Below are 14,039 nucleotides of genomic sequence, written 5' to 3' on the forward strand. Positions count from 1 at the left end.
TTTAAGATTTATGTATTTATTTATTTTTCCCCCTTCCCTTCCTTCCATCCTGCTGTTTTTTTGCTGTCTGTGTTGTCTTCTGTTCACATTCTCTCGTCTAGGACTTACTGGGATTTGATCCTGGAGACTCCTGGTGTGGAGAGAGGTTCTTTGTCAGTTGCGCAACCTCAGTTGCTGGTTTCTGCTGCTCTTCACCTTGACTTTCCCCTTGTCTCTCTGTTGATGCGTCACCATCTCGCTGTGTGATTCACTTGCACAAGAACTGGTTCACCGTGCAGGTACCTGTGCAGGCACTGGCTCACCACGTGGGCACGCTTTCTCTTCTTTTTCACCAGGAGGCCCCAGGGATTGAACCCAGGTCCTCCTATATGGTAGGCGGAAGTTCTATCACTTGAGCCACATCCTCTTCCCAAGAATTTTTTTAAACTTGTGTTTTTGTGTTGATGATGATGATGATGATAAACCAGCATCTGGATCATCTGGTTGATCACCTTATAACTGAATGTTAGCTTGTTTGTATTTAATTGGTAATGTAATTTTGATTTTATACTGTAAAAGAGTCATGAGCGTAAGGCATTTTATATCTAGCTCTACGTTGGTTTATATATACTTAAAATTAAAAAATTATTATTGCTTAGGATCTATAACTTTCTATTAATATTCAAAGATGGTCTGCATATTGACTAATTCTAAAAAATTCTTCTTTCCTGGGGCTTCTAAATATTGTAGGAGAAAAAAATAATAACCATACAATATAATACAGTTCATCAAAAGTTTTCAAGCCTTTACTTTCTGCCAAGCATTTCTAGGAGCTGTGGCTGAATAAGACCCACCCAGGCTCTGTCCTCTGAAGCCTCAAACTTATCAAGGAAGAGAGATATTAAATAAGTAGTTACAAGTGAGGTGAGTGTTGCAGATGTGCCTTTATAAGGACCTACTGGGTCCTCAGCATTGTTCTGCATCTTCCTGATACTCTTCCGCTCTCTAAGTCCCACCTCCTTCTCTCAGCATTGATCTTGCTTCCTGTTTCAGGGGGAAGAACCTGTCTGTTCTGGAGGAACTCCCTCAACTCCTTATCCCCCTGCCTGCCTTAGAGGGCAGCTCTTCCCAGGCCTGCCAGGAGGCCTGGCTCGGCAGGTCACGTCCCTCTTGGCTGCGTGCCCCCTTCAAGTCCTCCGCTTCCTTCTCTTCCTGAGCACTGACCCCCTTTTACAACTTCCATACCGCCCGCATAATGACAGCCCTCGAGTCTGTATCTCTGCATCTCTCACCCTGGCCAGCTCCTCACATCGGCCCACGGTCTTCACAGGCACCTCCACGCCACACTTCTAAATCATACTTCTCAGTCAGTTTCTTCCCGAACTTCATTCTCCTTCCTGTGACTTCTCTCTTTGAAAGCAGTGGTTATTGTACGTAGATTCCTTTCTTTCGAAATCTCATCCTCCCTTATCCAAGCAAACATGAGCTCCCTCATTCCTGTTCCTTATCGTTCACGTTTGTCTTTTTGTCCATTGCTACTGCATGAATTCCTACACTTGCCACCTCGTAAAAGAACCTTTACAGCAAATTCTGTACTCATCTCCTGGCTCCTGCCTTGCCACCCGTTCTGTATGCCACTCATTTTTCTCCTGTGTATATACAGTCATGTTATTACCCTGAACCTATTTTTTTCAGTTTCCCTATTAGTTATGGAATAAAATCTAAGCCTTCCGCTCTAGCACAGATGGCATTTAAGGCCCCTGTAGCCTCGTCCCTCTCTGCTTGCCTGGTCTCGGTTCCTGTTATTTCCAACTCACACCTTGAGTCTCAGAAATAATGAAGTATTTTAAGATTCTTTTTGGCCTTTCTGATATTTTAAGATTCTAAAATAATATAGTTTATACTTATCGTAGAAAAGTGTAGGGATAGAGCAATTACTCATAATCCTTCCAATTAGATGTAGCTACAAGTAACATATACATATATTTTTCTAGTCTTATTCTGTAAAGAGAAAGAAAGCAAGAGAGAATTTCAATTTGGGGGTGAGGCACCCAAACATATGTGTTTAGAAATCAGACTAGAATGATGTTATTATGGGACTTTTCAGGACCACGTGGCTTCGCATGTGCAAGCCTTTTGCCTGGAATATCTTCTCTCCACTTCCCAGTCTACTCACCTCCTACTCATCTTCAGTTCCAGCTGAAACACTATCATCTCCCTGAAGCCTTTGACCTCTCCCAGGCCAGATCGTCCTCAGTACACTTGGCCCTTATCTTCCTTATAGAAACTAAACTGTCCTCTATAATTGTGTGTGTGTGTCTTTGTATTGAATTGACTGTGCCTGAGGCACAGATCTTTGCATCCCCAGGTCTGGCAGAAAACCCAAAGTGGAGGAAGAACTTGAAGAGAGGTAGTGGGGACGCCAGCAGAGACCAAGGGAATGGAGTGTATTAAGAAAGAATGGTGGCGGTGCGGTGTTGACACTTTCAGGTGGGACGGAAGTGAGGCGGCGAGGCAGGGGCTGGCAGCATCGGCAGCAGCCATGGCGTATAACGGCCTGACGGTGCCCCTCATCGTGTTGAGCGTGTTCTGGGGCTTCCTTGGCTTCTTCGTGCCCTGGTTCATCCCGAAGGGTCCTAACCGGGGAGCTGTTATCACCCTGTTGGTGACCTGTTCAGTTTGCTGCTCTCTCTTTTGGCTGATTGCAATTCTGGTCCAACTCAACCCTCTGTTTGGACCACAGTTGAAAAATGAAACCATCTGGTATCTCAAGCATCATTGGCCTTGAGGAAGAAGACGTCGTCTGCCGTGCTCAAGTCACTGAGGTCATGAAGAGAATTCCTCTAGAATTCAAAATCACCTCCAACCCCATACCACCTTCCTTGATTTGCCCATTTGGGCATCAGCTGCCTTAAACGTCCATGCCACGTTTGGGTATCTTATTCTAAAATACAGTATTTTTTCCTGTCACCTTTTTTTACACTTTGATGAATGATGTGCCTACTTAACCTAAACTGTGCTGACTCTACACATTGTATATGTGGTCTTCTGAGATGAAAGATGCTATTCTTCTGAGAAGTATGGTACTACTCTCTTCTTGGAATTTGCGGATTTGAGGACAGCTCCTGCCTGTTCACACCATGAGAATCAATAAAGTGTTTAAGACCAGCCCAGAAACTGCTGCAAGACAACTTAAGACTCCAGTGGGACGGCCAATAACGACAGCATGTTTGGAGGGAAGATCTGTCCCCACACGATAGAATTAAACCAAACTGTATTTTCAGGATGAATTTCTTATTTCTGCCATCTCTTGGAAGAAATTATTTTTCTGCTTTCTATCGAAAAAAAAAAAAAGAATGGTGAATAGTTTTGACTGTTGCTATGTGTAAATTCTAGTGAGTGGTTAACTGATGAACAAGTGTATTGTAGGTAGGCAAGAAATTTTCAAACGAATGAATGAATGCTGAGAATAAGATATGACCTGGAAAGTGCTCATTTGGAAGAGCAGTTTCACATGTATGATAGGAAGTGGACACCAGTTATAATAGGCTGAGAAGTGCTAGGAGGTTAAGAAATGGAACTAGTGTAGACAACTCTTTCTAGACCTTTGATTAAAGAGGGTGAGGAAAGGAAGAATGAGAACAGTGGCTAAAAGGCTTGTCTCCCTGTGGTGCCCTCACATGAGCTGTTGTGTATGGAGTGCCATGGGTAGAAAACTTCCCAGGGCTCCATTTCTCAGCAGAGGGGTCACCTGGATACTAAAACCAGAACTCTAGGCTACCGCACCAGAGAATGGTTTTTATGCTGGGGGTGGGCATCCCAGGTAGAACTGAGGCAGTTGTTCCCAGGCCAGTTGACTCTTCTGTCTCAGAGGCTTTGAAGTACAGGAAGCTGTTGATGCCTTCTTCTTGCAGGTCCCCACACACATGTGAGGGGTCTGGGTACCCAGTACCTTCAGAGACTCAAGATCGATAGGGGAGGCCGTCGCATCTTCTCTGCCATGCGCTCTCTACTGTCCAGCTCTGCCGCTGGCCCCCCCACAGTCCCTTCTACCTGGGCTCTTTTAAACCTTGCTGTCTTCTTGAGTCTGTGTCTCTTTTTCTGTCTCCCGTGGCTTCTCTGTCTCCCTGAGGGGAAGTCTGGCCTTTTATACACATCACCAGCCAATGACTGTGTCTCTCTTTTTCTGGCCAGTAGCTGACCAGTCAGAGGAGCTGAAATCTGTTCTTAAGCCATTCCCAGCTGTTCTCCCTCTTCCTCTCAGCTGCTCTTCAACACGAATGCCTTGCTTTGCCTGCTTCTGGGTTTGGAGCTGTTCCAAAGGCGTGAGGGTTTCAGAAGGCTGCTCTTCAGCTTGCCCAGATTATAGAAGGAAAAGGACAATGGCATTTAAAGTAATACTCCAAAGCTAAATAGCTTCATTATATTTTGGAAATGTCTCATTACTTCATAACTTTATTTTTATGGTACTTCTGTGAATTGTGATATTTTAAAATGGTATTTAAGGCAATCTGTCTTTAAGTAGCCTGAGTAGTATCCTTTGAAACATGTGTCAGTCCATATATGGAACAAATATTTGTTCTGTTTACTTTCGGTAGAAACTGCCCAGATGCTCCATTCATCACAGCCATGCATTTCCTCGGGAGCCTTTATGTTCCAGGCCCATTTAGTCATCGTGTCGGAATTGATAGCATTATTTGAATTGCTTTGAATTGGTCTGAGTAGACTTATGACACATTGAGGCTTTTAGGCAGGCCTTAAAAGGTGAACCGCTGGGCCTTGCACTTGTTGAGCTTGGCCTTTGCTGGTCTCTTGGAGGCAGCCACGTTTCTGCCGTCCTGTGAGCAGACCTGAGCTGCGGCCTCTGGAGCCTGCTGCTCTGACGAGTGCAGAGGGGCTGACTATGCAAGTCGTGCTCACGCTGTGCTCTGAGAAGCCCTTGAGCAGAGAGCAGCAGGGATCCCGGGGGTGCTCTGAGCACCATGCAGAGTGGACCCCAGTGGGTGAGCTCTTGAAGATAGAGGGCTTTAGAAGAAATGTTCAGGGCTAACGTGGAATTCAGTTAACTTTTTACTTATTAAAGGAAATTTACCAAGAGAGAAATGCCACCGTTTCACCCTGCCGGAATTTGTTTTCAATAAGAAAGCAAAAAAGAAAACACTTAATACAATACAAACAAAACTTTGCCTTTAATTCACGTAATTCTGTCTCACACCGCCCCCCCCCCCCGGGTTTCTGTGGTTGCCATATATTTGTTTACTTCTTTTTTTCCATACCTGTCATCATAATGTGTGCTTTGCATCCAGAATTATTCTATAAAATATTTAATGTTGCAGCATTTTGTTATTTTTATGACTGCCTAATAGTCCATTAAATTGATACAGTTAGCTGTTCCCCTATTACTGGGTATAATATATTCCTGGTTATTTTCTATTGTAAATATACTAGAGTGCTGTCCTGAACCTGTGTATCACCCTTTTTTTTAAAAAAAAAATAGAGTTGAATGATCTTTTTTCCCCCCAAAGATTTATTTATTTATTCCCCCCTCTCCCTCTCCTCCTGCCCTGTTGTTTTTACTGTTTGTGTTGTCTTCTCTTCTTATTTTTTCTCCTCTAGGATTCATGGGGATTTGATTCTGGAGGCCTCTGATGGGGGGAGAGGTTCCCTGTCAATTGTGCCACCTCAGTTCCTGGTTTCTGCTGCGCTTCACCTTGACTCTCCCCTTGTCTCTCTCTTAATGCGTCATCATTTTGCTTCATGACTCACTTGCACAGGGCACTGGCTCGCCATGCGGGCACTGGTCCGGGCACTTGTGTGGGCACTGACTCGCCATGCGGACACAGTTTCTCTTCTTCTTTCTCACCAGGAGGCCCCAGGGATTGAACCCAGGTCCTCCCATATGGTAGGCGGAAGCTCTGTCACTTGAGTCACATCCCTTTCCTGTATTACATTCTAATTGTTTCCTTAGGACAACTCACTAGCTGCGTTACTAAGTCAGAAGGTAGAAACATTTTTGATATAGGTTCTCAGATTAGTTTCCCCCAAATTGTACTAGTCTGCAGAGCTGCCAACTACTCTACTCTTTCCTTTCAGCCTTATCTGCGGTCAGTCTTCATGGATTAAAGAGCTTTTTTTTTTTGGTGGGGGTGTGTGTATCAGTTTACCTTACATTGCCTTTAATTTATGTTTCTTTGATAAGTAGTAAAGATAAACTTAAAAAAAATTATTATATAGTTGCTTCTTTTTTGTATTTGTGTTTCTATATATTCTGGAAGGGACTTAAGACTTTTTCAGAGTCTTTTCATGAACTGTTTTTTTTTTTTTCAATTTGATTTGTAAATCTGGAAAATGTAGGGAACTGAGCTGAATCTGATTTCCTTTAAAATGAGAAACAATAAAAGGAGATCAAAACCAAAAATGGAGTCAGGGACTTGTGCAGGAAGTTAAGAAATGGAGAAACCTAGTGTGGACAACTCTTTCTAGAGGTGAGGAAAGGCGGGAGGGGGGGCAGTAGCTGAAAGGTGTGTCTCCTGTGGTGGCCACCTACGGGCTGTTGTGTATGGAATGCCGTGGGTAGAAAACCTCTCAGGGCACCATTGGGCTCAACCCAGGAGAAATAAAAACTGCTGGAGAGTTGTAAGCAGGGCGGTGACGCACCCGGGGCTTCGTCATGGGAGGTGGGGGCTCCAGCCACTGGGCGCGTCCCCCACCCCGGGTGTTTGAGTCGCTCTCTCCCACGGGCATTCTGCGTGGAGGGGATGAGGCACCTGGATGTGCTGGAGGGCGCAGGAGGGAACAGCCCTAGCAAGACTCCAGGAGACAGACTGCTGCCAGCTTTTAGGGTGCTATGGTATATTGGCAGTTGTGTTCTTTTTGTTTTTTCCCCATCATTATAAATTGATTTATATTTACATTTTCTGTAAATGGAATGATACAGTACGCAATACTTTTGTAGTACTTTGTGTCTGGTTTCTGTCACGTAGCATAATGTTTTGTGGTGTTTTTGTTTGTTTTTTTTGAGCACCGTTAATTAAATGGCAAAATAGTTTTGATTTGGGGAAAGAAGGGATATGGTATGGGCATTATTTTAGTAGTCCCGGTGAAAGGTGAGGTAATGTGCTGTGGGAGGAGAGATGGAGGAGGAGGATGTGGCAAGAGGGTGGGATAGAAAGGGTTCAAAAGGTATTATGTTTATGAATCAGTGTAAAATAAGGTGGATGGGAACATTTTATATTTAATGTATTTTCTTATTGCTTTATTACATTCTTAAGATTATATACATTTTATATTTCAGATGAATTTACAACTGATTTTCTGGATTGGATTGATCAGCTCAATTTGCGATGTGTTTGGCCAAACAGGTAAAAAAATTTTTTTTCTTTTCATAGCTGTCTTTTCATTTCACAATATTGCATCATTCTTTAGGCAGTTCCTGGCCAGATATGTGGCTTCTTCTGAGCCCTGCTACACCCCATCTCCCTCAGAATAAAAGGCAGAGTCCTCACACGGCCTCCAGGATCTCACCCCTGCCACCTGGCCGCTCTCATCTTATTCTCTCTCGTGTGCCCTCTTTGCTTTTGCTCAGGCTGTGCCCTCAGCCAGAAGTGCCTCCTCCAGCCCTTAGCTCCAGTGCTGTCTTCTCAGTGAGCCTTTGCTGGCTGCTGTATTTATAACCACATCCCTTACCGCCCAAACATGCAAACTTCCTTTTCCTGCCCTTTCCCTGCTTTATTTTTTTTTCTTCTTAGCATTTATCACTTTCTAACATACGATGTGCTTTCTTTATTTTATTCGTCTGTCTCCCATATTAGACTGTAAGCTCCACATGGATTTTTGTTGGTTTTCTTCACTGCTTTCTTCCTATTGCTTAGAGTATTGTCTGGCATACAAAAGGCTTTAAGTAAATATTTGCTGAGTGAATGAATGAATGAGTCCACCAGTGTTCCCAGGCAGTGATCCTCATCCCTTTAAAGTTGTTCCTACCCAACCATTCTGTCTTGACAGCCCTGCTTACTTTGAGTCTCTGCATCTCTAGTCTCCTTTAACGATGCTTTTGAGGTAGCTGGCTAATCTACCAATAGGCAAACTCCTCTTGTCTTCCATTTTCCTTCGTTTCTTTTAGTCTTAAGACAGTTCTTCCTAATTCTTCATAACTCAAAAACCCCATATATTGACTTGATGTAGTTGTATTCCAGCCTCCTAAACACATAGCTGAATACCTGTGGTGCTAATTACCTTGGGGCCAGTCTGCCTGCTGCCCACTAGGCTCCCTCCTGAGTGTCTCGTCTCTTAACTGACCTTGCTTCCCTGTTATCTCATCTTGAGTTCACAAACTGAAAAGGCATCACTTTTATTTGATAGTACCTGGTTCCACCAGTTGGCTTTCCCCAACACACACTATCTTCTTCCATGTAAGTAACATCTGAGCAGTTAGGTCAGAGTAGTGGGCAGCTCTGTGGATGTGAGTGGTAGCAGGTGTCTGTTCTATTTCACTTCACTTCTGAGTCCTGGGTGATAGGAGTCAGGTGATGATTGTGTATTGCAAAATTTGCACATGTAAAAGAATGAAATAGTGTATAAGAGAAGAGATAATATTTTGGAGTTTTTGTTAATGAAAATTTTCTGTGTGTGGAGTGAGAGAGGGCAAAGAATTATATATGCTACAGAAACCAGTATACAAAAAAAAATTGAGAAAGATTGTAAAGAAAACTACAAAGCCATATATACGTATTGTATTAGAAAAGGGGCACATGGCAGGAAAGAAATGAGCAAAAAGAAGTTTGACAGAAGATAAATGAACAGATGTGTATGTGTGTATGTTTATTATATGAAAATCATGATTTTAACATTTTTTAAAATACAACATAGATTAGGGTTTTTTAGTGCAAAGATACAAAAGAAGAAAACAAAAAATGGCTTATAATGTTCCTGCTCAGATAAACTCTGTTGCCATTAAAACAAACAAACAAACAAACTTGTGAGAATGTGCTAGGGAGAGAGAATCCACATACACACAAATACAGGTAGAAAATGGAAGTACAACAGTACAGAAATATAATGAATAGTCTCTTCTCCACTTCCCTCTTCTCTTTTTTCCACTAATATGTGACAGTATCTTTTTACTTCTTCCAGAAAAAAATAATTCTATGATTATTCTCACATATAGTATATTTATATATTTATTTTGCATATATTAATGTACCCTCACAAGAGTGATTGTACTACTATACTTTTTTTCTTTTCACATTTTTTCTTTTCATTTAGATCTTTTTTTTTTTTTAAGATTTATTTATTTGTCCCTTCTCCCTCCCCCATCCCCTGTTGTCTGCTCTGTATCCATTCACTATGTGTTCTTCTGCATCTGCTTGCATTATCTGGTGGAACTGGGAAACTGTGTCTCTTTTGTTGCATCATCTTGCTGCGTCAGCCCTTTGTGTGCATGGCGCCACTCCTGGGTGGGCTACACTTTTTTCATGAGGGGTGGCTCTCCTTGCAGGGCATATTCCTTGCTTGGGAGGCACCCCTATGCGGGGGTGCCCCTGCATGGCATGGCACTCCTTGCACACAGCAGCACTGCATGTGGGCCAGCTTACCACATGGGTCAGGAGGCCCTGAGGATTGAACCCTGGACCCTCCATAAGTAGACGGACACTCTGTCAGTTGAGCCATGTCCGCTTCCCTCATTTATATCTTTATATACCAGAACATAGAGATCTGCCTTGTTTTTTTAAATGACTACATAACATTTCATAGTTTGGATGCACTACAATATATCAAACCACATTTTTAAAAAGACCCTTTGGGTGTCTGGAATATTTTGTGTTCACAAAAAAAGCTTCAGTGCATGTCCTGAGTGTGTGTCTGCTCTACATTTATCTTGTTGGAATTTTGTGAATGTATTTGTAATATTAATTCCTAGCAGTGAGATTACTGGACTAAGGGTATATATATTTTTATTTTTGATATATTCCCAAGTTAGAGTGACAGGAGATTTTTTTTCAAAGAAATATTATTGATGGTCAAAAAAGGCAAAGTAGATATATTGCTTTTGGATCAAAAAGTCTTAAAAAATGCTGGCATTATCCAGAAAGGGAAAGAAAAGAAAGCTAGAAATATATTTACCCAAAATAGTAAAAATATGAAAAAACTGGAAATCTTAAATAACTAATAGTTGAATTGATATTCCATGAGCAAAGATTTTTCAGATTAAAAATTCCTAGTTTTGTTGAAGGTATGGCAAAATTGGTATTCGTAAACGGCTGGTGGGACTATAAATTAGTATGTTCCTTCTGGATAGGGTTAGTGCCTGTTGAGAATCCTAATTGTAATCTTCTTCAACTGAGTTTTTTTTTCTTTTGGAATTTGTTATAAGGAAATAATCAGATGTGCACTAGATTTGTGTATGAGAGTGGTTATCAGTGGGGGCCTGTCGGGTGTGAATGGAGTAAGCACGTGTGAACTGCACATGTACAATTGGAAACAATCTAAAGGTGATCACCAATAAATAAGGGTCTGTTCATAAAAGTTAACAGTTGTTTCTTAGAGTGGATTATGGGTGGTTTTTAGTTTGTTCTATATGCTTTTATGTATTTTCCAAATTTTCATTAATGAGCATTTATTACATTTATAATCAGAAAAGGTACATTGGAGACAATCCATTTAGTGCTTACTATGTGAAAGCCATGGATTTAAAGAAATGTAAGACATACTTTGAACATAGAGGCTGAAAAATCATGGGATTATGGATTGCATGAAAATGGACTTTTCAAATAATTAACATTGAAAATGAAGGGGGAAGTGGATATGGCTGAATTGATTGGGCTTCTGCCTACCACATGGGAGGTCCCAGGTTCAGTTCCCAGTGCCTTCTGGGAAGATGAGCAAGACAGCAAGCTGGTGCAACAGGCAGGCACAGTGAGCAGGTGCAACAAGATGATGCAACAAGGAGAAACAAAGAGGAAAGACAGTGAGAGACACAGCAAACCAGGGAGCTGAGGTGGCTCAAGCAATCGAGCGCCTCTTTCCCACATGGGAGGTCCTAGGTTCACTTCCTGGTGCCTTCTACAGAGAATACTAGCAGACACAGAGAGCACACAGCAAATGGACAGGGAGAGCAGACAGTGAGCACGAAGAGCGAGGGGGGGCGGGTGGGAAAAATAAATAAAAATAAATCTTTAAAAAAAAATGAAGGGAAAGCCTCTGAAGATGCTTGTGGGGGTCGGGAGTGTGGGAGTGTGAGCCAGATAAGAGGAAATAATACTTTACCCATTGGTGAGAAAAACCAAAATGACAGATTCTAAAATTATGCCTGTGAAAAGGATAAATATGTACAGATGGATTCATAATAGCTAGTGTTTGATATAGAAGGGAGAAAGAGAACCATGTCCTTCCATGGCTCTCAGTGCCAAGGGGTCCTGCCTGAATCGTGGTCTTCTGCGGTTGGTCTGGATCAGCTTACTGACTAAGTTCACAGTGTCCATGTTTAACAGTCGCACGTGTCAGATTTACCATGTGAGCCTGAGTGTTCAGTGTTTATTCTCTTGGAACTTCAAGTAAAGTGGTCTATTCTTTTTTTATCCTAACAGATGAAAATAGATGTTTAAAAGCAAATGCAAAATCATGTGGCGAATGTATACAAGCAGGGCCAAATTGTGGATGGTGCACAAATTCAGTAAGTAAGATTGTCTTTTCCGTTTAATCTCTACTAAGTGAATGTTGCCCAGTGGTGTATCCTTGGGAAGTACTAGGTATTTTCAGTTAAATTCATGTTCCTTGACTAGGTTTCAGTGGTGAGGAAGGCACAGTGGGAAGGCTTCAGGCTGCCCTGTCCTACACGGTGCCACTAACCGCACGAGGCTGTTGAGCCCTTGGAATGTGAGTGGTTCCAGTCAAGGATTGCTGCAAGTCTCACATACATACCAGATTTACAAGACTTAGAATAAAAAGACCTCATTAATAATTTTTTTATATAGATGTCATTTTGAGATGATAATATATTGTTGAAATTAATTTCCCGTTTTTTTGTTTTCGCATGGCTACTAGAAAATTTTAAATTACATTTGTTGCTTGCATTTTATTTCTATGGGGCAGGTCCTTCCCAGAAACCTAGGCCTTTAGCTTTTGACTGTTACAGATTTTTCTTTTTTTTCCTGAGGAAGAAGTGCCAATTAACCTTTCCAATTGTATTTGATTTAAAATATTCCAATATCAAGATTAGAAATGAAAGATTTTTGGCCAACTAAATATATAATTTTTAAGGATATATATAAATAATCAAGTGTCTGTAACAATATTTGGTCACACATGTTTTTAAATGACACACACACATTAGTATATAAATACTAATGTCATTGGTTTTTTCCCCTGCTCACACATTTCGTGAAAAATTTTTATTTAAAATCTTTATGTACATTTTTAACAGCAGTGTTTTTGTTTTCGCCATGGTACTTTTTTAGTCATCTGATAACATTTTTACTTCCATCTAAGTTGTTGAGGTATAGTACATTTCAAACTTACGTCATTATTGGAAATTATACTCCAAGCCTCAGGTAGCCTTTCACAAACCATTAGAACCTTTATTATGTTTTTCTAAATTCACCCTGTGGAAATACATTCATGACCCTAGTCATATAATCATTTACTGTATTGCTTGCTTTTCAAAATAAAATTTAAAAGGGTTATCAACACTAATAGCCAATGCTTGAAATTTTGAGATCAACCCTCCAGGAATATTTAGTACTAAATCTGTGCTAAATTTCTTGGTATCCTTTTAAAAAATGCCATAATTAATCAGGATGCTTTTAGGCTCTTATGTTTTTCCTAAACATTAGGTTGTACAAAATATTGTGATGGAGAGTAATGTATAAGAGACTTTGTAAGGACTTTTCTAAGGGAAAACATGTCTTGTTTGGGGTGTACGTGCTATTCATGGCAGTTAGCCATACTGAATAAATATCAGTGAAGATATTTCTTCTGATTTGGTAGTCTGAATTAGGAGGGAGGACAATTAAAATGTACTTACTCTTAGGCCAGTCTTAGGAATGGTGTTACTTTTTAGGAACTGATTTTACTTTTATTTTTATTTATTTATTTATTTATCATTTAAAAGATTTATTTATTTATTTATTTCTCTCCCCGCCCCCAGCCCCAGTTGTCTGTTCTCTGTGTCTTTTTGCTTCATCTTCTTTGTCCGCTTCTGTTGTTGTCAGCAGCACAGGAATCTGTTTCTTTTTGTTGCATCATCTTGCTATGTCAGCTCTCCTGTGTGTGCGGTGCCATTCCTGAGCAGGCTGAACTTTTTTTCGCGCTGGGCAGCTCTCCTTACGGGGCGCAGTCCTTGTGTGTGGGCTCCCCTACGCAGGGACACCTCTGTGTGGCAGGGCACTCCTTGTGCACATCAGCACTGTGCATGGGCCAGCTCCACATGGGTCAAGGAGGTCCGGGGTTTGAACCGTGGGCCTTCCATGTGGTAGACAGATGCCCTAACCACTGGGTCAAGTCCACTTCCCTGATTTTGCTTTTAAACAACAGCACTCGTGAATGTACTCGGATAAAGAGAATATTTTGCTTAAAATCCAGAAATGAGGCATTAGATACTTCAGGTGTTGTCTTATTTTGCAGTTGTGATTATGCAAAAGTTTTCCTCAGTATACTTCATTCATACCTGTATTTTATGTCATTTAGACATTTTTACAAGAAGGAATGCCAACGTCTGCCCGATGTGATGATTTAGAAGCTTTAAAAAAGAAAGGTTGCCATCCAGATGACATTGAAAATCCCAGAGGCTCCAAAGATATAAAGAAAAATAAAAATGTAACAAACCGTAGCAAAGGAACGGCAGAGAAACTCCAGCCAGAAGACATTACTCAGGTCCAGCCACAGCAGTTGGTTTTGCAATTACGATCAGGTACAGAAATGTAACTCTGTTAATAGCATCATTTCTTTTTTTTAAAAGATTTATTTACTTATTTTTCCTCCTTACCCTCCTCCTTTCCCCGCCCTGCTGTTTTTGCTGTCTGTGTCCATTTTCTGTGTGATCCTCTGTATCTGTTTCTCTTTTT

At 41.2% G+C, this 14,039-nt stretch overlaps 1 protein-coding gene across 2 annotated transcripts in view; it reads left to right on the forward strand.

Moving 5' to 3' along the window:
* Positions 1-14,039, forward strand: part of ITGB1 (integrin subunit beta 1) — a 50,568-nt gene that overhangs the window by 15,505 nt on the left and 21,024 nt on the right. For both annotated transcript variants that reach the window (XM_058297704.2, XM_058297705.2), the window contains exons 2-4: positions 7,274-7,340; positions 11,565-11,650; positions 13,663-13,885. In XM_058297704.2, coding sequence (XP_058153687.1) covers positions 7,274-7,340; positions 11,565-11,650; positions 13,663-13,885 — 376 coding nt within the window. The remainder of the gene's footprint in view (positions 1-7,273; positions 7,341-11,564; positions 11,651-13,662; positions 13,886-14,039) is intronic.

Source organism: Dasypus novemcinctus, chromosome 5, assembly GCF_030445035.2.
Source record: "Dasypus novemcinctus isolate mDasNov1 chromosome 5, mDasNov1.1.hap2, whole genome shotgun sequence".
Classification (NCBI taxonomy): domain Eukaryota; kingdom Metazoa; phylum Chordata; class Mammalia; order Cingulata; family Dasypodidae; genus Dasypus; species Dasypus novemcinctus.